Below are 22,820 nucleotides of genomic sequence, written 5' to 3'. Positions count from 1 at the left end.
CTAGCCACCAGTTTTATTTCATTATTTTAGACTGTTAATTTTTTTTAAGAAATGGCTTCATCAAAGCAATATGTTGCTGCAAATTCTATAGCTTTTTTAAAATACTTTTAATAGCAGCACTCAGAGATTTTAATCCCTTTCTGCAGAGGTGAAGGAAAATCTGAATCACAATCTGATGTTGATGTCTGGGATATCCTGAGGAAAGCTCCTCCTACGGAATACGAGAAAATTGCTTTTCAGTATGGTATCACAGATTTGCGTGGGATGCTGAAACGCCTCAAACGCATAAAGAAGGAAGAGAAAAAAAGCACAGGTTGGTGAGATTAATTTCTTCCAAATATAGTGTTCATATCTTCTTTTTTGGGAGTATTTCAAATATTAACATCAGCTGAACAGCAGCGAGATACAAGACCATGAGAAATAGAAATTTCCTGTCCCAGTTATTACCCAGGCTTTACGCATGAAATACTGATCAGCAAAGATTGAAGCTAACCCAGTACTCTGAGATATCTTGCTCAGAAACTCTGGATATACTGAACATTCTCACTTTGCCAGTTTCTTCAGCTTGGCCACTTATATCTCCCTGAACATAAAACAACATTCCCTACTTTCCCCCTGCCCCAATAACTGGTCAGTACGTTAGGCAGCAGTGATATATTTTAAGAATTTAATTTTCATTGGTATGATACATTTGGAATTCCTGAGCCTTTTCTAGTCCTGTGAAGTATTAATTGGCTAATTGTAACTGATTTGTTTTAGAAGTCTGAAACAGAGAAGGCAAATGGTATACCATTCATCAGTACTGAGAAGACCAAGTATAATTTTCCTACATGGGCAGATGCAACTCTATTTAGGATGTCTTGAACTACATATTCACAACTTAATTAGAATATTCTACTTTGCTTATTTCAGTTTGTAACACATGCTTGTCATCCTATGTTAAGGAAAAATAGAACACAGCACAGGATGAAAACCAGACAGAAATGGCATGAAAGGGAATAAAGATTTATTTCATGAGCCAGAATGAAAAAAAGAGTACAAAAATCATAAACAATTTTTTAATCATTCTTTGTCATAGCATTCCTCAAGAAACTGGATCCAGCTTACCAAGTAGACAAAGGGCAAAAGATTAAATTAATGGTTGAAGTTGCCAATCCAGATGCTGATGTGAAATGGCTGAAGAATGGACAGGAGATCCAAGTGAGCGGCAGGTAAACTAGAAATTTGAGAGATTGAACTAGAAATTGCGAAATCCAAAAGGGAATGAGCTAAAGCTTGGAGAAAGTTAAAAAAACTAGCTTTTCTTAGAAAGAAAGGAATAGATAGGGAGAAATAGAAGCTGAGAAAGAATCTACAGAGTGCTATGACTCAGGGTCAGTTTGCTGTTCTCATAATTTTTTCTTTTTTCTTCCCTCTGCTCTGTAAATCTACATGTGGAACTGGATGCTTCCATCTACCTACTTAGCAAGTAAGTCCTGAGGTTATATTCTGATCTTTATGAATATATCCAGGGTTCAAAAGCACTTTTTCCTGATCTGGGATGTACTTTAGTGCAACTTGTTTGTAAAACAAATTTCCAGTGATTTTGTGCTGAAGCCGTTTTTAATGGCAGTTGTGCTAGATCTTAGAAGAGCATCCAATACCATTCAGAGGAGTTTGTACATCTCACACTCGTAGGAATATTCCCCATAATTTCCTGTACTGCATTTTCAAACACTGCTGCTGTTCACTGCACCAGGACAGGGCTATTTGGCTTGAATCCTTACAAACCTTGCCACTGATATCAGAAAAAGAGTCAGAATCTTCTCCTCTTCCAGGCAGGAGAAGGCAGTGACTGGGTCCAAAAGGGTTTTTCCCTGATAATTACATTTAGATTCTCTTTCCAGATATATTTTTGAGGCTGTTGGGAATAAGAGAATACTGACCATAAACCACTGCTCTCTGGCCGACGATGCAGCATATGAATGTGTGGTAGGGGATGAGAAGAGCTTCACAGAATTATTTGTAAAAGGTGAGCAACAGTAGCAAAAGGAAGGAGATTTCCCCTAACATTTAGCATTGAATTATTCTCGTCTTCTCTACTCTGATTGATCTTGCAGGAAAAGAAATCCTCAAACATATTAACAAATTCTTGTATCTATTGAAGTAGATATTTTTCTTACAGCTAAACAGAGGAAAATTTTGACAATAACAGCAACCAGGAAAGCACAGTGATAGTTACCATTCTCATTTGGAAAGTGATTTACATCTCAACAATAGGGCTAAAAACTTACTTTAAAAATTTGATTCCACTCAAGATAAACATGTGCCCCAAGCTCTACAAGCAGATCAGATAGTACAGAAAAGTGATGCATCCTGCTTAGAATTTCAGAATATATATAAAAACTGTTTAATCCTATATTTTTATTCTGACTCATGAAGCATGTTATTTGAAAATCCTGATAAGGTGATCTGGCATAGTAAATTTTAAGTTTTAACACAGAGAGCACCACCATTTATTTGTTAAGGGACTCTTCCTGTGGAGTAGAGAGTGGTGAAATCTACCTCTGATCTCCAGCCTTTCAGAACACTGTTTCAATAAAATTCTCTCTATTTGCAGAACCTCCAATCCTGATCACTCACCCACTGGAGGACCAGATGGTGATGGTTGGAGAGAGAGTGGAGTTTGAGTGTGAAGTGTCTGAGGAAGGAGCTACTGTGAAATGGTAAGGGAATAGAAGGAAAAAAAACAAAACAAAACAAGACAACATGAAACCAGCTTCCTCCATGGAACATACCAGGAAGTGTGGAATAAAAAGGGAGAAGGCATACTAGATAATTGTTTTCAGGAAAAGATTGTTCCTCCTCCTATATGTCAAACATTGAGGAGGATCTGAGAGTCAATAATATGATACAAAAACCCAAAATAAGTATAGCTATTTTATAGTGTCTCCACATCTTCTTGCTTAGTGTTTACACTTCAGTAATGCCTAAGTGTTGCCCAGAATAATCAGATCTGTATTGTGACGAATTTGCTGTACTTTATGAAATCTTCTGGTCTTAACTGCAGTGAGGTGTTTTGGTTTCTAAAGTATTTTTTCTCAGGTAAAAAGTCAGTCTCTCTTTCGACACAGGGAGAGCACATCTGTTGTGGCAATCCTGCAAAGCCAGTCATTATGCTTATGCAGCGAGACAGATTAAGATGACAAATATTTAGACCATCAAGCCTGTATTTCTTGGGTATTCCAACGGAGCAGAAGCTGGAAGATCTGTGCTGCTTGAGCAGGCATGACAAGCAGGGCTCATATACCATGGCTCATGCACACTATTCTCACTTCATTTCTCTACCAGATGAAATTCCCCTGTGCTTGTTAACAGCTTCAGGCACATGGTTATCAAGCATTCCCCCAATGCCCATTACATTCCTGGAAAGTGCCAACTAATGATCTGCTGTCCCAAAGGAAGGAACTGAGAATTTAAATGGAGTCCAAGAGCTAGTACAGGGTGTGCATTACACTATTAAAGCCACAAGCACAGGGACACACATTCTATTGTTCAGGAACTGCTTGCAGATGCCTGGTCACAAGAGATGGGGACAACCAGATCTGTCCCCCTCAGAACACAGTGCAGCTGCCACACTTTGATCCTGTGCCTTTGAACAACTCCCATACAGCTTGCAGAGCTGTTATCTGTGGGATGGGCATTTGATGAGACAAGGGCAAACCAGCAGCTGTCTCAGTCTGAAATGCAGCAAGTGGTTAGAGAAACTCATCAAACCATTGCAATGGAAAACTGAGCAGTTAGACATTCACACTGTATTTTGCTGGTTTTGTTATGTGAGACTCTGTCAATGCTCTTTGGCAACAAAATGGGAACATTTTGGACAGTGGAGAGGAGTGTCCAGGGAAAACTTAAAGCACAGTGTGGAGAAAGAGTTCCAGTTTTATGGCTCATTAGGGAAATGCTCAACAGTTTAAGCCAAGTAATAGGCACTAAGTCAGAGCACCTGTTACAGCCCAGGATATAAACCCACAAGCACATGAACAAAAGCAATTATGCAACTTGCACAAGACAGAAATAAGGGTGAGGCATGGCCATCAGACTAGGGCTTGGAGAATATGTTGTGTGGGTCACTTCAGAGCAATCAGAAACGAATGTTCTCTTGATCACCCAGAAAGGTTTCACATTATTCCGACTCTTGCAGTACTATGGAACAGGTTTTTTCTAAACTTCAGATGGTCTTGGAAATAAGGTCATTCTTGAAGAAAAAGATGTAATAAAATACACAGTTCTGATCTAATTTTTCCATCTCTGAATGCTGGATGTACCATCTTATCAGCTCCAAATCAAAACAAACCATGGTAATGTATATTTGTAGCAATAAATCTGTGTGTCCCAATTATCACATAGTAGCTACATCAGTGATCTCTCAGAAGACATTAACCAATTAATCCTCATAATCCAAACAGGAAATAGGAAAGCATTTCCAAACAAAGAGGCATTGAGTGGCAAAGTTGAGAACAGATATTTGATCTTGCAAATATATGTTCAGGACTTGGAAAGACTAAACCACAGCTGACCTACCTATTCCTGCACTAGTTCTGCTTCAAATGTGAGGCTGGACCACAGTCTATGGCATTCTGTAAACCAACACTTCTGTGATTCTATGTAATGCTTCACTTACATTTTAATATCAACAGATTGTTCTACTTCGTTGTTCCAGTTGCCAAAGGAAGGCCTGTAATATTACCTTAAAGAGGTTTTCTGCTTATCATTGCAGCAGGATATCATTTTAAGCCAAGTGATATCTGGGTGTTCTTTTTTGAGGTTTACAGTCTCTTTTTGTCACTACACCCCTCTGCAAACACTCTACTCATACATAGGATCAGCAATGTGCTAGTCAGTGAAACAAACACAAGTAAAAGATAATATTCCCTTCCCACAGATTTAAGGCCCTAATCATTACAAATAACTTATTTTCATTGTTTAACAAGATTTCAAGACAACTTTTTCTTACTAATGGGTGAATAGAACATTCAGGTATTTTTCATGAGCCATATATCAAAACAGACCATGAAAAATAAATTTAAATGTTCATCTCCAGACCTCTAGCCTCAGTGCCTGTGCTTGGCTTTGCATTTAGTGACAGCAGCATGTGGAACTTTGGGATTACAGTCCATTCTCAGCAATTCAGCAAAGGCATATGTATTGCATTGTAGTACTTGTTCCAGAACTAATTTGCATGAATCAGAACACCAGCCTTCGGAGATCATCTTACAGGTTGCCTCAGACTCTTGTCTGAAGGGGAAAGAAGAGGAAAGAAGAAGAAACATTATCCTGACAACAATACTGAGTGCTCAGTTTCATGTGGTTGTTAAAGGCATCCTCTGTTTCCTCCCTTAATAGCACTGCTCTGGGACCTGGGAGGGAGGACAGCCTTCCCTAAAGCAACTTTAAATTCCAGTCAGCTGTGCTCTAACAGCTATGAGAAGTAACCTGAAGGGATTCTGAAATGCAGTTGCAGCAGCTACATCTAAGTCACAAGTTGTAGGACTCTGCTTAAAGTTTTGAGCTTGTGATTTACTTTGGCAGACTCTAACAGAGGCGAAAGGTTTTCTTGCATACATCTATTCAGAAATTAGAGCTATGGCATTTTAATGAGTCCCAAGGAGCATTTCAATTTGCTATTCTGTAAGCTCATTTGTTAAGCTGAATGGTCACTGATTCACTGGCCACAAATAAGTCACAAAGAAGGGAAATGATACAAAATAGAAAGAATATTTTTACTCTATTAAAGTCATACATATTTTCTATTTGTTTTTGCATGTGACTAACTATCAAAGAGAAAACCTTTTTCGTTTGCAAACTGCAGCAGTATTCGAGAAACAGAATAGACATATATTAATGTAATAATGAAAAATGTAATGCTACAAAATTAGTAAACTGAAGAAATTACAAGTTATTTTCTTGTAGCCTGTTTATGTTATTTAGGATTAGGAACAGGAAACTCTTAAAATGTCTTATGTATTTTTGTATGACCTTGATTAAACAGCATGAATCCTCCCTGCGCATTTCCCTTCATGATGACTGGAAATTACAATAATTAAATTTCCTCCTGAGCTGGATGGTGAAGCTTAATTTAGTAAAGTCTTAAATATACTGCGGCATCCTTGAATGGAAAGGGCTACAAAATTCAAAATACACATTTATTGGAATCCATCCTAAAATTTTCTTCTTTTACTGATGCTCACAAAGCATGGATTTATAACAATTATATTTCACATCAGGAAAATTAATACTTTTAAGTAATATCCCATTAAGTGCCATTGACTTTATGGCAGTTTTTAAGTCAGTAATTTCCCTGCTAGTGAAGTGTGTTTTCATCCTTGTTCCTTCTACATACTACATAAGCATTTAACATACTTTAATGTTTATCTATAGCACAAAAATAGAAACAATCAAGTAATACCTTGTGGTGAATTCTCTTGAGCCAGAAGTCAAATACCTGGGAAAATTATTGGTCAAGATAGAGGCATTCTGGTTCCATTTACATTTGTGCAACAATCTTTTTTTGCTAACTTGAAATGCTTCAAAGATTGGATTCACCTTGTGTCTTTCACCTTGTGTCTTTCAATCTCTAGTAACATTGAGCTGACATTTACTCTCCTCTTTCAACCATAAGAAAAATGACTCAACACTATTTGGTATTTCAGGGAAAAGGATGGAATTGAACTGACAAGAGAAGAAGCATTTAAATACCGATTCAAGAAAGATGGAAAAAAACAGTATCTAATTATTAACGAGTCAACCAAGGAGGATAGTGGGCACTACACTGTGAAAACCAATGGTGGAGTGTCAGTCGCTGAACTGATTGTGCAAGGTAGGCACAGAGAATATCCCAGAACCAGAGAAGCTGGAAAATGAGAACAGGCTGAAGGTAACCTTCTCCACGATAGTGCATAGTGGTTGCGTAATCCTCCTGACAGGGAAAAAGGAGCTGCAATAAGGGGCATTGGGTTTGATAATAAAGGCCTCGAGGAGAACTCAGACCTGTGTGCCGGATATAACAGATATCTGATAATCACAGGTGCTTAGCTATCAGTCCTGTTAAAGCCCTGCATGCTGTGTATTTCCCTTCATATTTCCTCCTTCCATAAACAGCCTGCTCAGCCCTTGCCTTTTCTACTCAGTAGAAATTCTACTACACCATCTACTTATAGAGCTACTCTGATTTTTGATGTGTGTATCGATTATTCTCACAATATCAGAGAAAAAGCTGGAAGTTTATCAGAGCATTGCAGACCTGACAGTGAAGGCACGTGACCAAGCCGTCTTCAAGTGTGAAGTTTCTGATGAGAACGTGAAAGGAATCTGGTTGAAAAACGGAAAGGAGGTGATCCCAGACGAAAGGATAAAGATCTCCCATATTGGCAGGTTAGTCTTGTTTCAGAAAGCAAGTACAGGCTTGGGTATTGCATTGCAATCCAAAAGAATTGTTAATTCAGGGGATAGGAATATAAAGCAAGACTTTGTCGTGGCTCCAGCTAAAAGGTAAAAAGTAAAAAAGCTTTTCATATGCAACCAACATTTAGTGACTGACTTCTTTTGGTGTGTGTGCAGTCTTTCTGAGTTGGTGCATTTTACATGTAAGGTTTCAGTGGTGCATCAGCAAAAATAAATCTTGGTTTTCACTAGGATTACATGGTGTTTTGGTATTCAAACAATCTAGAAAACACATTGCTTATAACTTTAAAACTAACAGTAGTGTTTAGATAGGACATGCATGTACACCCTGCAGAAAAATTAGTATTTATATTATCATACACATTTGTGTAATTATGTGCTCAAGTTTCCTAGCAGTCTATCTACTACTGGAAATGGAGACCAAGAAGATTCAGCATTAAATGCTAGGTGAAGTCTTTCTTGGTACTCTTTTCTGTATTCTGTTTTGAATTTAAAATAATACAGGGATGGAGCATCACTTTTCAGTTTGCTTAGTCAGAGTTTATTGTTGTTACAATCTGATCAAATGAAACCAGTCAGCAGTGTTACAACTGCCCTTGTAATGGTAAAGAACTGGACTAGAGCAAGGAAACTGCTTCCTCTCAAACTAGTGTTTGTATCTAACTTGACCAAAAAAACTCAAAAATATTTATAGACAATGCATTGAAATGGATTGGCTTTCATACTGAAAGCAGAAAGTCTACAGCCCTGTTGGGATTGACTTGTATCATGGCAAGGGAAGAAGAAATAATAATTTCTGTTAGCATCCTATAGCCTGCACCTTATCTCTTGAGATAGCCCTGTTTCTCCTGGGGAGGTAAAGTAGGGAATGGAATGTATCTGTTCACGTTTCCAGAATCCATAAGCTAACTATTGACGATGTAACACCAGAGGACGAGGCTGATTATTCCTTCATCCCACAAGGATTTGCTTACAACCTTTCTGCCAAGCTTCAGTTTTTGGGTAAGTTATCTTTGAATGTGTAATGGGAATTCCAGAGGGATAAAATGGTGACATTAACTATAGTTATACCAGGAAAGAGTATGCAGATCTCTTTTCTGATACCACAATACAGTCACATTGTTTTTCCCTGTTATTTTGCATTACCATTACCACATTGTTTTACAGAGCCTGTTTTCCAATTTATTGTATAAATCTGCTGATTAATATGCCTTATGAAATTTCAATCAGTTTTAAAGTACTTTGTGGGTACAGATACTATGTAAGTTCTGTTTTCTGATCTACTTCTCCTTCCCTGTCTCCCCTTTTTTTTTCTCCCCAGAGGTCAAGATAGATTTTGTACCAAGGGAAGGTAAGAATAGCAGTCATTATTTATATGCAAGTGAGAATGTTTTCAATAGCAAAGTAAGCAGTATATTTTATTCATTTTTAATTTAATGCATGCATGTTCTTTTCTTTTTCCATTCAGAATACTCAAACTCTATTTAAAACTTATTTTCTCTACCTTTCCTATAGAACCCCCTAAAATCCACCTTGACTGTCTGGGCCAATCCCCTGACACTATTGTCGTGGTGGCTGGGAACAAACTGAGGTTGGACGTTCCTGTATCAGGAGATCCAACACCCACTGTCATCTGGCAGAAAGTAAACAAGGTAATGTGCAACCTGACACAGTGTCTGAGGAAAGTCTCAGCATCAAATTTGATTTTCTTTCTCAAATCTTACTTCGGTTCACAGTTATGTACAAGTATTTTCATCTTCCTTTCAATTTTATTAAAACCCTTGAGGTTTTTAACCCTCCAGAAATAAGATTACATACCTGCACTGCAGCTGCTTGGGACTTAGCTGGTTTTGTGATTCATCCCAAACTGTTCCTTTTTTTTGACCTGTTCCCTGTTTTTTTAGTCCAAAAGAAGGGACTGAGTATATATGAGTAGACATATATACATGTAGATAGCAGAATACCATACACATTTATTTTCTTCCTACCTCAGAGAAAAATAAATAAATTATGAGTCATCCCCATCACCTTCACCTGATAGAACGAACATGTTCTGGAGGTGGCAGGCTCTTTTTTTAATCTTTATCAAGGATTCTACAATCTGTGAAGAAAATGTCATCTTAGACTAGTGGCTTAAAACTGAATGTGGTATAGTAAAAATAGAGGACACTTGCTATTTACCTTATCGAAGAAATTACAAAACATCAGAGAAAGAATTTAGAAGCCAGACTTAAAATGTTAAGTAAGCTTCCTTTCTGGGTGTCTCAAAATATCCCCACCCCTCACCATCTGTGGGCTCTTGAGCTATAAGTAGCACAAAACAGAAATATTTTGCATAACATTCTACAGCATCAATACACTTCCATATGTGCAGATACAGAAAAAATAATATCACCAATTATGTTAATTCTCCCAATCTCCTATTTCTTCATCATTATGCCACATTGTTGCTCAGGTTAGCATATTTAATAGCACTCAGGACTTTTTTTCTACAATGCACAATTAGTATGGAAACAAGTTTTTAAAAAGCCAAGAAATTGACTCTGCTATACAGAAGTTTCTCCGAGAAAATGATGATTGGGTATCAGACAACTTCTACACAGTGTTACTTCTGAGGTATGAAGTCTCAACATATGAGGAAAAGCAGCCAGTCTTGACTTAAGGATGTGTAATATATGCTTACTAATGAAATTCTAAACAAAGAGTAGCACAACTTCAAAAGATGTTGTTTGATGAGTGTTACAGACCTGACTGTATTTCTGAGTATTAAAATACTTACATCAATTTACTATTCCATTGTTACAGAGAGAAATACTCCTCATTTTTGTACTTATACATCTGGAGTAACTAGTACTAGAGGACACAGACAGGTTCACAACCATTTAAAACAATACTGCAGGAATGTCATGCATCTTCCTTTGTTAAGCTGCAACTTTGAGTTTTCTGATTTATCCTTCCCTTAATTCACTGCATTCTGATACATCTTTTTCCATTTCTGCTTTTTACTTCGGTGCTGGTATATTTCCTTCCCGGGTCTGCTTGCTGCCTCACTTCACTTTTCTCACACCTCCATATTCAACCCCCCTAACAAACCCTTCTCTGTCTTGCAGAAACAGCTTTACTGCTCAGCCTTAGCTGACTTTCTGTGGTTTCTTTGCTTATCTAGAAAAACAACCTGATTCGAAACAATGATGATTCTATGACTCCCTCAGAAAACAGCAGTGATTTAAATACTGATAATAAGGTAAGTTCCTTATTTATGCAATCACACAAATGTGCTTAGTGTTTTCCAGATAAAAGGTCAAATTCAAAAGGAAATAAAATTTAAATCAGTAGATATTAAAAATGGTGAATCAAATAGCCCATCAGGCCCACGATCCTGCCTTACAGTGGCAATTACTGGACACTTGCTGGGCAGGAGAGATCTGGTGAATAATATTAGAGCAAGAAGCTGATTGAGAAAATCTTTCTAATCACCATCCCATGGTGGCTCGATTACAAGGAATCAAAGCGGTTATTTGAAAACTCTTTTAAATTTATTTGTGATTTTATTTCCCCTCAGTAAGCTTCAATAATAACTACAGGAAAAATAACTAGGATAAAATTTTACAGGACATGTGGAAAGATGACAATGGGTCAAGAGAGTGAACAGAGTGGACTATAAATCAGTGAAACAGGACTCACTTTCCAACAACTTTTATTTTTCACATAAATAACTTTTCTTTTGATAGAATAAAAAATACTTTGCATTTATTATACAGCAAGAAACCATTCTCAGGGCTAGGATTCCACTGTACTAATCACTATGCAGACATGTATTCTTTCTAATGGTTCCTGTTCTAAATTTAAAGACACACAGGCACATAAAGAAGAAAGTGTATTACATACGTACCATTGATTTGCAGTCATTTTGTTTAGACTTTAGTAAAGAGTGGAAAGTTTCCTCATATGACATTACTGAGTGGCAGAAATCACACTGATGCTATTAACAGTTACAAGAAACTTACTTTCGTTTACACAGTAACCAACTCTTATCCATGAAACTCTTTACAGTGATGCTAGCAGCTATCCCAAGTAGGAATTTCTGGAAGTACCTAGTAGCTTCTTTGAAACATAACTGGGTTTATTTAACTAGTGGTGAATCTCAACAACCTGCAGATTTTCAGCATCAATTTTCCTAAACGTTATTTACGTGAGCCAACCAGTCTATATTTTCTCTCTTCTACATACAAATAGAATTTGAAAAATGTTACAGCTTTTCAATAACTACTATATTGTTCAATAATTTGTAGATTTTTACCAGCTTACACACAGAATCATCAGGCTGTCCCTGGCACAACTTACAATGATTTTATGTTACTTTCACTGCCCACAGCTCCTGGTTGAATCTGAAGGCAGAGTCCGTGTGGAGATGCATGAAGACCATTGTGTCTTCATCATTGAAGGGGCAGAAAAGGAGGATGAGGGAGTATACAGAGTTATACTTAAGAATCCTGCTGGAGAAGATAAGGCTGATATCACAGTCAAAGTTATTGGTAAGTGAAGGAAAGAAATGACCAGAGCATGAAAGCATCTTGAGTTGGCTGAAACTCACCCTTCTCTAAAACCAGTACAAGTTCTGACTTTAAGTTTAGAAATATGGGAAAGGATCATAAAGAGAGGGATACTATCAAACATAAATTTGGAAGTAGTATTTTTTCAGAGGTAGTTGCCTTCTGCATGAAATGTTAAGAGAACAAACACTAGTAGTAATCCACATATGTCCTGTTTCAGGTGATCCTATCATTTTATGGATGACATTCCATTCTGAAGTACATGCTTCATGCTTGTCTTAGACAAGAAAAGTTTCTAGTCACTGTCTTGTGGGTTATGTTTTTAACCAGAGATTACTTCATTCTATAAGCAGTAAATGGTTAATGGAATAAAGAAACATAATAACAGAAGATAAACAGATTGACAGACTCTTCAGTGAGTCACAAAAGAGCTGGGAGGTATAATATTTTGATGAGGTAAATTTTATAAATTTTTCATTATATTTAATTTGCTGATACCCTGGCACACATAACAAAAGGCCAAGTTAGAAACAAATTAGAAATTATGAAAGAAAATTACTTTCACCTACAGTACTAAAATGTAGAATTGCTTGGTGAATACTAAGTCTCCTTCCATCCTTAATAAATACTAAATCAGGATATTTACTATGAATATCTCTGAAGTCACAAAGTATGTGAGAGACATGCAATCGTTTTTTATAAAGTTTATTCTAGAGAAAATAGGAAACCCTCGAGCAAGCCTCATCTTACAAAGTAGAATTGCCTCATTACCTTACACTTTTCAAAAGTTTTATTATGTCTGGGAAGAAAAACGAAGCTGAATAATCGATGGTACTTAAAGGAAACCAACCTAACACAGAAGCATCAAAGAGCAGGATTCCCTTTAGACTAAATTAATACATTCTGGTTGTACCTATTGTTGCTGTCTGACAAAGCTGTATCACAGAATCACAGAATAAATTTGGTCAGAAAAGATTTCTGATACCATCAAGTCCAACTTATGGCTGAACGCCACCATGTCAACTAGGCCACGGCACTGACTGCCACATCCAGTCTTTACCTAAACACCTCCCTGGGTAGCCAATTCCAAAATCTAATCACTTTTCTGTGAAGCATTTCTTCCTAATGTCTTACCTAAACCTCTCCTGGTGCACCTTAAGCCTGTGTCCTCTCATCCTGTTGCTGGCTGTCTGGGAGAAGAGGACAAACACCGCCTGGCTACACCCTCCTTGCGGGGAGAGAGCAACAAAGTCTCCCCTGAGCCTCCTTTTCTCCAGGCTAAACACCCCCAGCTCCCTCAGCTGCTCCTCCTATGACTTGTGCTCCAGACCCTTCCCCAGCTCCATTGGCCTTCTCTGGACACACTCCAGCACTTCAATGTGCTTCTTGTAGTGAGGAGGCCAAGACTGGACACAGCACTCGAGGTGTGGCCTCACCACTGCCAAGTACAGAGGGACGGTCACTGCCCTGGTCCTGCTGGCCACACTATTGCTGATACAGGCCAGGATGCCATTGGCCTTCTTGGCCACCTGGGCACACACACTGGATCATGTTCAGCTGCTGTTGACCAGCACCCCCAGGCTCTTTTCTGCTGGACAGCTTTCCAGCCACTTTTCCCACAGCCTGTAGAGCTGGAGGGGGTTATTGTGGCCAAAGTGCAGCACCCAGCACTTGATCTTGTTGAACCTCATGCAACGCCTTGGCCCATGATCCAGCCTGTCCCGATCCCTCTGCAGAGCCCTGCTGCCCTCCAGCAATTTGGCACTCCAACTCAACTTGGTGTCATCCATGAATTTGCTAATGGTTGATTCAATACCCTCATCCAGATCATCAATAAAGATATCAAACAGGACAGGGCTCAACACTGATTCCTGAAGGACACAATTACATCAATACCATACAGAAAAAAAGTGTTAAAAATATTTACTTGCATAAAGAAATTGAAACAATAACAACTCTTGTGCATTCTCACACTTTCTTCAGATGTTCCTGACCCTCCAGAAGCTCCCACAATCAGCAACATTGGAGAAGATTACTGCACTGTGCAGTGGCAACCACCTAAATATGATGGTGGGCAACCAATACTTGGTAAGGAGTCCGAAAACACAAAGTTCCTTGTAGCTTTGCATACATTTTTTGCTGCTACTTTAAAATGGCACAGAGGGATTCTCTATGTTCAGACATAAGGAAGGCTTACCCCTCAGACAGGAGCTACTCTGATGTGCTGAAGCGTCAAACCGGTCTAGGCTCTGTCCCTCCAACTTTGAGGAGAGAGTGCCCCCTGCCTGTGCGATTTGAGTCAGAAGTATTTCAGCAAACAAGTTACTAAAGCTCGAAAAGGTGATATTAAAAAACAGCTAAAGCTAATTGTTCTCATTCAAGACTGAAATTTTAGGTCAGTATACAGGCCTTTGTTCTTACCTAGGAATATCAAAACAGGTCTGTGGCTACCTCAGTCATAAACTCCAGATGTCTGCAATCTCAGGCACTCATGCAATACACGTTTTGCAGTGGAAAACTACTTCATAATTCTACTTCATATAAAACAACGATTCATAAAACAGTTCCAGTCATTGTAGTGACCTTCAAATCTGTACTAAAAACTACAATACAAAGTTATCATGCAGTGCAGTAAATGAGCAGGCACAATCAAGATTATCACTGACACCATTTTAAGTTCTGCACAAGCATGGTGAGTTTTAGATAGAACTGTCTGTGATCCTCAGAAGAAAAAGAAAATGATGCAGGGTCTTGACCAATTTTATGGAAAAGAATCCTCTGGAGTCCATATCTAACAATTTGTTTAATAAAGATCTCTGGATCTTCAGTTTCTTTGAAAAAAAAAATACATTGAAAGCTATACTCCCATGGAGATGCCAGGGCTAGAAATGCATTAAAATTCTTTTGATCCCCTGAATAGTATCTGGAAGAGAGGAATTTATATTTGCTTTTGGATGTTTGGACTTCATTTATTTCCACAAGATCTATCTCATTTAATTCAAAAGAATTTACCAGTACAGGAATAAACAAGGTACTGCTGGGCCAGTCCTTTGTGGTTTCATCTATTCTAACAAGAAGCAAGCAAAAAGTCAGCAATTTAAACTAGTATGTGTAAAGATACTTACCAGTAGCTGTGTCATTACCACTTCAATGACTATACAAGGCCCATGATTTTGTTTTGTAGAGCTTTCAGGGCAATTATTTTGAAAAGTTCTTTGCTTTGTTTTCACTGTCAAAGGAATGATTTTGGTAATGTCTCATTAATGACCTTTTGCACTACCTGAGAGGTTTCTTCAGTTAGCACAGGGCTGCACTAGTGGTAGAGCTCCAATAAAACCCCTGCAGCAGGGGGAGAGGAAAAGCCGAGATGCAGCATTACCCATTCAAACAGAGGTTTTAAAGCAAGTTTAAAAGGCTGGGAGGAAAAGGCATATGCATTCTTATCTGTCTTCATATTGTTACAGATGGCATTGTAGGCAGTCAGATACTGTCTTTATTAGCTATATCCAACAGATATAAAAAAGAAATTCACACTCCATCTTCACCTTTCATAGAGTTTTGTGTGTTTTTCATATCACTAAAACAGAATCTGTAACTCTCACACATTTGGTGCATTTGGGGAAATAATCTGCCTTACCAAATGTCACCAATACGACCAGTATTGTCATTTTGCCTTCTTTTTGCCTATTTTTTTAATTGCAAATGTCTTCATTTTGACACTTCTGTGCTTAACACTGCTTAGCTATAATGCCAAAAAACCCCCCCAGAAACTGATTTGATGAAACTTCTCTCAGTCTCATAGACCTTGCTGAAGAGAGAAAAAACGGGAACGTATCAAAGGAGCCATAGGTTCTTTGCTTACAACACTTAACTGTTTAAAAGCTACTGAAAACAAGCATTTTGTTGTACATCCAGGAGTACACCTTTATGCATTTAAAGTGTTGATACAACCTGTCAGCTTAAAGATACTTCCACTATTCATTTCCCAGAACATTCTGTAGACTCCCATGCTCTTCTTGCACTTCAGCATTGACAGGAAAGGCTGCTGATGCATGGTGTCTGTGCTACAGCATGCCAGCAAATCAAATATGCTTGTCATTCTCCTCATCCCTTTACACACCTTAAGCGTGAATCATACTCCCCAAGTATACCAAAGCGACTCTTGCAAGTCTGATAGCTTTGACTTTGGTGAGCAGCAGGGACTGAATCACTCTCCTGCACAGCTGTTACCAGTCCTTGCTATGGACTTACACACACTTAGCTGGCCACTGCTACAGACATCTGTACAGAACTCTGTAGTCTATGAGTAGAGACAGAACTATGCAACACACTCAAATACATGGCATGTGTAAATGGCTATTCACTGTATTCTCTGATTATTCATTCTGGAGTTAAAAGATGAATAGCTTTCAAAGCAAAGTTTGTTTAAAAGAAGCCTACATGGATCACATCCAGTAACGCTATCTGCAACACAGAGAAGCAGCAGAAATTTAATACAGCTAAATGGAAAGAAACAGTTGATCAGTCCTTTGTAGCAGGTCAGCTGGAAAATATCTGACATGTATGTTTCCAATGTGATATACAACCATGTTCCATATTAACAAGCAGGAATCACAGATTCCATTCTCAGTTTGGGGAAATGAGAAGTTTATGTTTTATACTGATAATCCTGCCTGACTTAGTCATTGTGGAAAACAGCATGGTAGTGTTTGAAAGACTATGGATGTTGAGGGTGTGAGGCAGAAGTACTAAGATGTGGATTCCAGGCATGCAGACTGCATCTAAGCTGTACTAGAGATTTGCTCTGCAGTGCACCCAGCTCTCTTGGCTCTGTTTTCATATAGGCTCACTTCCCTTCCCAAGGAAATCAGAGCAAGAAAAATGGTGAGCAGCAGAGTCTCACTCACTGCTGGGCTGAAGCAAGCTGGGATCTGCACTGTCTGTGAGGCATTTTGCATTTCCACCACTTTACAAAGAACACAGATCTAGCATCAGTTCTTTGATAAAACATTAATTTTTAAAAAAGGAATTGTCAAACTGTTCTTCCAATTGATTTTTTTTTTGGGGGGGTGGGGGTGGGATTTGTGCTGTTAGTCAAGATTAGTGAGTTGCAGCAAATTAGGAGAAAAAAAATAATTTTTTAACTCTATACCTCATCTTATACATTTCAAGGAAATTTCTCTATTACTTAAAAGGATTTTCTTTTTTTCTGCATGTGAGATAACAAAGTTCCAGTTCTTTTACATGATAACAGCTGTATTTTCCAGGCTATATTTTAGAGAGAAAGAAGAAGAAGAGCTATCGATGGATGAGACTGAACTTTGACCTTTTGAAAGAGCTAACCTATGAAGCCAAGCGAATGATTGAAGGAGTAGTTTATGAGATGAGGATTTATGCTGTGAATTCTATCGGCATGTCCCGGCCAAGCCCTGCCTCACAACCCTTCATGCCAATTGGTGAGTTTTGAAACTCCATGATGTTTCTAGGACAAAATCAAAATAGTACAATTTTGACCTCTTTAACCTCTCTTATAGCTAAAAAGAATGTGCTAGGAAAGAGGCTATCAACCATCTCTATATTCTATATTTAATCAACCTTTTCCTTTGTAATGTCCCTCTTCTCTATCTCTCATTCCTCTTCCTGAAGAGCACAGAGGTTCCAGTTTCATGAAATTGCTGATGAATTTTTAGTTGTTATAATTAGAAGTGTGAGAGTCAAGCTGGATCTGGAAAGGAGGAGAACTAATTGACAGAGATTTCCCTGTCCCTCTCAGCTTCTCCCATTCCCTTATGGGTGCAAATATCACAGTATCCCGTCCAGTACTCCCTTAATCCCAGCCCTCTCCACAGCTAAAAGGATAGATGATTAAGAAAATATTTGAGGAATGATTTTCTATAAATAATCCTTCCCAACACAGCAGTGCAGTGTCTCCTGCAGTCCCTGAGCAAGGAGCAAACAAAAAGAGTCCTCAGGAAGCCTGCCTGCTGAGACTTTTAGGGAGAAGACTCACAAAAATACAAATAACTGGAGAGTAAAATGACCAGAGTTTCTAAATCTACAAATAACAGTGAAGGGGTACAGCCTGCTGAAGGAGATAATGTAAAAGCAGATGATACCGTGAAGGAGTCAGAAGGAAAGGCTGAGCTGCAAGAAGGGTCGCTTAATTCTGGATTTCAAACACACAACGGCTGGTCTGCAACAAAAGAGGTCAAACAAGAACCATCAAGTGGAGCTACTGAAAAAAAAGGTCCAAAGTTTTCATGGGATAGGCAGAGTTTTACTTGATTAAGGATAAAGTTCACACTTACTTCTTCAGAGAAGAGGTTTGGGGTTCTGATCGTGTACTGTGTGGTTGTGTATGCTCCCAATTGCACTTGCCCCTTGTGTGCTGTCCTTGCTACCATGTGAATATGAACATTTTTGACACAGTCACAGAAATGAAATTAGGTGATATATTTGTATTTTGTTTTTTCACAATAACTTTGGGAACTAAGATCGATTTTGATCAGTTCCACAATTTGTAAACCTGTATTTAACTTACTCTGTAAGATCTGTTATATATACTCAGATGTTCAGTTTATAATACCTATACACAGATTATGCCAAACATACAAAGGTTTCTTTAAGATGATTGCTCTTATGGTATGCACACTAAATTTTATGATCCTGCACTCTAAATTATTTTGAAAAAGTTTACTTTCTGTTAGTTTTTTGTGTCAATTATTTCACAGTAACTTTTATGTGTATTTTGGATCCTTTAGTAAGGGCTTCCTTGATTATTTTTTAATTACTACACAATAGTCATGCTGAAGAAGACTGAATTTAGCTAGTGGTCTTGCTGAACTGTGGGTTTATAAAGACCCATGACACACTCTTTTCTGAAGAGATATGAAAAAGCTATATCTAAATCAAATTAAAAATTTTTCAGCCCCAAAATATTCCTCTCAAGTGTGTCTCTGTTACAAATGCACAAATCAGAAGTAGTGTTTTTGTAAACATGTAGTCATCACTTTTGGTCATTTTCTCTACCGTGTGAGTGAAGTGAAATTTAGCTACTGTGAATTTGGTCCTCTGAACATGTGAATTTTGTCCAATTACTATCAGGGTGTAAGTACAGAATACAGTATATGTGTATTTTTATTTCTAAACTTCTCTGCAGACTTATCATGACTATTTGACTCCCTTCTACAAGTCTTCTTTTTTCGGTGGTTTTTCTCTTAAGGGAACATCTCTGAATAGGAACTACTACCTTAACCTCTTGTCCCTCCCCCTTCCTATTATAGGAATCTTCTGCTCTGCTTTTATGAAATTATGTAATAGGCGTTACACTTTACAACTGAGCTTCAGGTAGATTTATTTTATTAAAATAGACAGTGGCACATAAATCAGCTGTTAATCAATCTTTGTATAGCCTTTGAATTCTCATAACTGTATTGCTCTTGCTCAGAATCTACTTCTCCATATTTCTTTACAGCTCCTCCAAGTGAACCAACCCACTTTACAGTGGAAGATGTTTCTGACAGCACAGTTTCCTTGAAGTGGAGGCCCCCTGAGCGGATTGGAGCCGGGGGTTTAGATGGTTACATTGTGGAATACTGCAAAGATGGATGTAAGTAAGCATGAGTACTAGGCAGCAGCCACTGAACATTTTAAAAATGCTACCACTGCAGTAACTTCACCTCAATACACTACCAACAGCCTCACCATATCCAGCATGATCAAATCTTAACTCTAATCTATGTCTAACATCCTTGCCAACCATCACCATACTTATTACAATGTGACTGTAAACCCATGGAAGTCACACCCATAATGTCATCTTCACAATCATCATAAACTTTAATGCAGATAAGTAATACAAAAATATCATTGCTGTTCCATAGTTACTACTATACTTCTGTACTATTCATGAATTGCATATACCGTAAAACCAATATAATAACATGACTGTGACAACATCAGTCAAACTTTAAAGTTCCCATTACCATACCTCATTTAATACTTATGCTGGTAATAAATAGTGTGACAGCATCATATTTAATACATTTAATGTACTGTGATGCTACAGCATAAAACTTATGTCATAAAAGCCAAGCAACAAATTTATACTCACTTTAATATTGAAATTTTTCCTGATGCTAGGCTCAACTGCCATATAATCCAAACTAGGGGGTTTACAGGGTATAATTTATCCAGAAATAATTTATAGTCTTTAATGAGACATCACCATAAAATTACCAGAATGTCTATGTCGTTGTCATAGCAGAATGATTTTATCAGTCATATTTCTGTGCTTTAGAATTAGGAAGCTCTTAGAATTCTGTTCTACTGTGTCAATTGGGAAGTAAATAATAAATTCCTATGGTTATGCCCTCCATAATTGTTTTCAGCATACATGGCTCTCACCAGTCTCTTTGGACAGCCACAGAAGGTATATTTAGAAGAAAAAAAATAATTTAAGGCTTCATTTTCTTGCTAAAACTATTTCCAAAACTCTCCCCCCTCCCATGTAGTAAAAATAAATCTCAAGAAATCCCACAACTCTAAGCTCTATAAAACAAAATGCCAGAGGAACTACCCAAAGATGATTCCCTTAACTTTAGCTATTATGAATACCAAAGTGCAGAGATTCCTTAACTCCATGTGTAAGCACATCTCATCAACCCAGAGTTCTTCTTCCAACTTATTTTGTTCCTTTTTAAGTGTGATGTTGCAAGTTGAATTCACTTTACCCTAACACAGTTTTAATTGCATAAAAGGCCTCAGTTTGGGAAAATAACATATTATTACAATATGCAAATATCGTACTTGCAGCTACAGAATGGATTCCTGCACTTCCTGGCCTAACTGAGCGCACATCTGCACTGATTAAAGATCTGGTCACAGGGGACAAACTTTATTTCCGTATCAAAGCTGTAAACTTGGCTGGAGAGAGTGGAGCAGCAACAATAAAAGAGCCTGTTACTGTTCAAGAGATCTTGCGTGAGTACCTATACTGAATAAATCTTATTCATTTATTTCCTCTGGCCAGAATTTTGCCTTCATCTGAGAATAACACCCAAACAGCTCTTCCACTTTGATGAGTTGCCCAGTGTCTGCTGACTCTGAGAACATTTCCATAGCACCCAGGTCTTACATTTGTAAAGCATAGCTCTTAATATAAAATTCTACTTCTTACTTTCAAAATATGGACATTTCACGTCTTGGAATGGCACTTTCAGCATCTAAGAAATTTTTTAAAAAATATTTACCTCTCTGCTTGAAAAGCAGAGGTGTTACATTGTTGCAAAATGACTGCATTGGCTACGGTGAGAGATCTATTTACTTCATTGTCATAGATTATTAATTACCACCCTGTGTATCACCCAACAGCAGCAGATTAAAATTCATTTGACTGGAGTCCAAAAGACATCAAGAGCTGCTAATAGTGGATTCCTCAACCTTGGCTCATGAAATGTCTGCCAGACTCTCACTGGCAGTAAAATGAGCCAATGTAAATAAAACAAAGTTTTAATGCATCTTGATACCAAATGGTCATGAAGACAGATACTCTAACTGTCTATTAGGAAATTCCTTCTGTAAATGACAGGGAGAAGAAGGTTCAAAAGGAGAAAGCCTTTCAGTAAGGTAGAGGAAAGCAGAGACAAAAAAACATGCAGTAAGGTCCCCTTTTTGTTAGTTAAGAGTAAGCTGCTACAATGTGATTCCACTACATCCATCTCAAAGAAAGAACTACGACTGAATGACTGTAAAAAGATAAAGGAAATCCATCAGTTGCTCTGCTTTCTGAGTTTGTCCATAAATATCTCCCCTTGGCAATTTTACAAGATGCTGCAGTATCAATATAGCAATAGATAAATCACAATCTCTAATCACTCTTTTACTCCAAACACCCTCTGTCCTATCCTCTCTACTGAACTTAAAAATTTCTCCAGAGAATCAAAGTCCACATAGAAGACTCACATCCAACAGAAGTCACCCAAATTTGGCATTTTAGTTGTGACACACATTCACAAATCCACCCGTCACTGAAACATGCTCAGCTGTAAATATATAACTGAGACTTGATACTAACTTCGTATCCAGTGGACAAATACATTTGAAACTACTTAGAGACTGAGCTATCCCTGAAAGTATAAACAGTGTTTCCACAATTTTCTTATGTTTACAATTACCCAAGTCTTTTCTTTGGTGCTGTGCATTATTTGTGCTTTAAGTAATGTTGCATATTATCAAAAATTTTGTATTTAGTGTACTAATGCTTAACTGCAGAGCGTCCCAAATTCTGGCTGCCACGCCACCTCAGGCAGACTCTGGTGAAGAAAGTGGGTGAGACAATCAATATTGTGATCCCCTTTCAGGTATGTATTAGCTTCTATTTTGTCGTGGTTATTTACCATTACTTACCTAAAGTAGTTTCCCTAATACAAGTTCCCGTTGCTTCTCCGCTTAAGCAGAACTGCATAAGTATGGATGATGATTCATTAAACCCTCTCAAACGTTTGAGGAGGGGATCACTCTTTTTTCAGTCATAACTTTTTTTACATTTAGAGTTTCTTTCTTAATCCCACATTTTGGGGAAGAAGAAAAAAGTGTAAGTGCGTGCAAGCCCATTCTTGCTTATTTAGCACAGGATGCACCTTAGAGAGGAGACAAAAGGGTAAGAATCCAACTAGACACTCTTCTGGAACTTAGGTATATGATGTCACCGGGCAAGTTCTTTGGCAAAAGTGTTTATGTTAATTTCTGAAGGGTTACTGCAACAATTACAGTTTGTGCATAAGCAGAAGATTAAAGTTGGCCCTATGTGGAATCTGAATGTGT

At 37.9% G+C, this 22,820-nt stretch overlaps 1 protein-coding gene across 1 annotated transcript in view; it reads left to right on the top strand.

Annotated features, from left to right (window-relative positions):
* MYBPC3 (myosin binding protein C3) overlaps positions 1-22,820 on the top strand; it is a 62,877-nt gene that overhangs the window by 23,195 nt on the left and 16,862 nt on the right. The window contains exons 11-26 of the mRNA XM_085062590.1: positions 147-313; positions 1,079-1,211; positions 1,887-2,011; positions 2,600-2,705; positions 6,693-6,859; positions 7,248-7,413; positions 8,339-8,445; positions 8,765-8,794; positions 8,959-9,095; positions 10,610-10,687; positions 11,819-11,978; positions 13,980-14,084; positions 17,264-17,452; positions 19,471-19,605; positions 20,811-20,978; positions 22,269-22,357. Coding sequence (XP_084918716.1) covers positions 147-313; positions 1,079-1,211; positions 1,887-2,011; positions 2,600-2,705; positions 6,693-6,859; positions 7,248-7,413; positions 8,339-8,445; positions 8,765-8,794; positions 8,959-9,095; positions 10,610-10,687; positions 11,819-11,978; positions 13,980-14,084; positions 17,264-17,452; positions 19,471-19,605; positions 20,811-20,978; positions 22,269-22,357 — 2,062 coding nt within the window. The remainder of the gene's footprint in view (positions 1-146; positions 314-1,078; positions 1,212-1,886; positions 2,012-2,599; positions 2,706-6,692; positions 6,860-7,247; positions 7,414-8,338; positions 8,446-8,764; positions 8,795-8,958; positions 9,096-10,609; positions 10,688-11,818; positions 11,979-13,979; positions 14,085-17,263; positions 17,453-19,470; positions 19,606-20,810; positions 20,979-22,268; positions 22,358-22,820) is intronic.

The sequence above is a fragment of the Lichenostomus cassidix genome, chromosome 5, assembly GCF_008360975.1.
Source record: "Lichenostomus cassidix isolate B80296 chromosome 5, HeHo_3.0, whole genome shotgun sequence".
Lineage (NCBI taxonomy): Eukaryota > Metazoa > Chordata > Aves > Passeriformes > Meliphagidae > Lichenostomus > Lichenostomus cassidix.
Note: the sequence above shows the minus strand (reverse complement) of the source record. Positions and strands in the feature narration are given on the sequence as shown.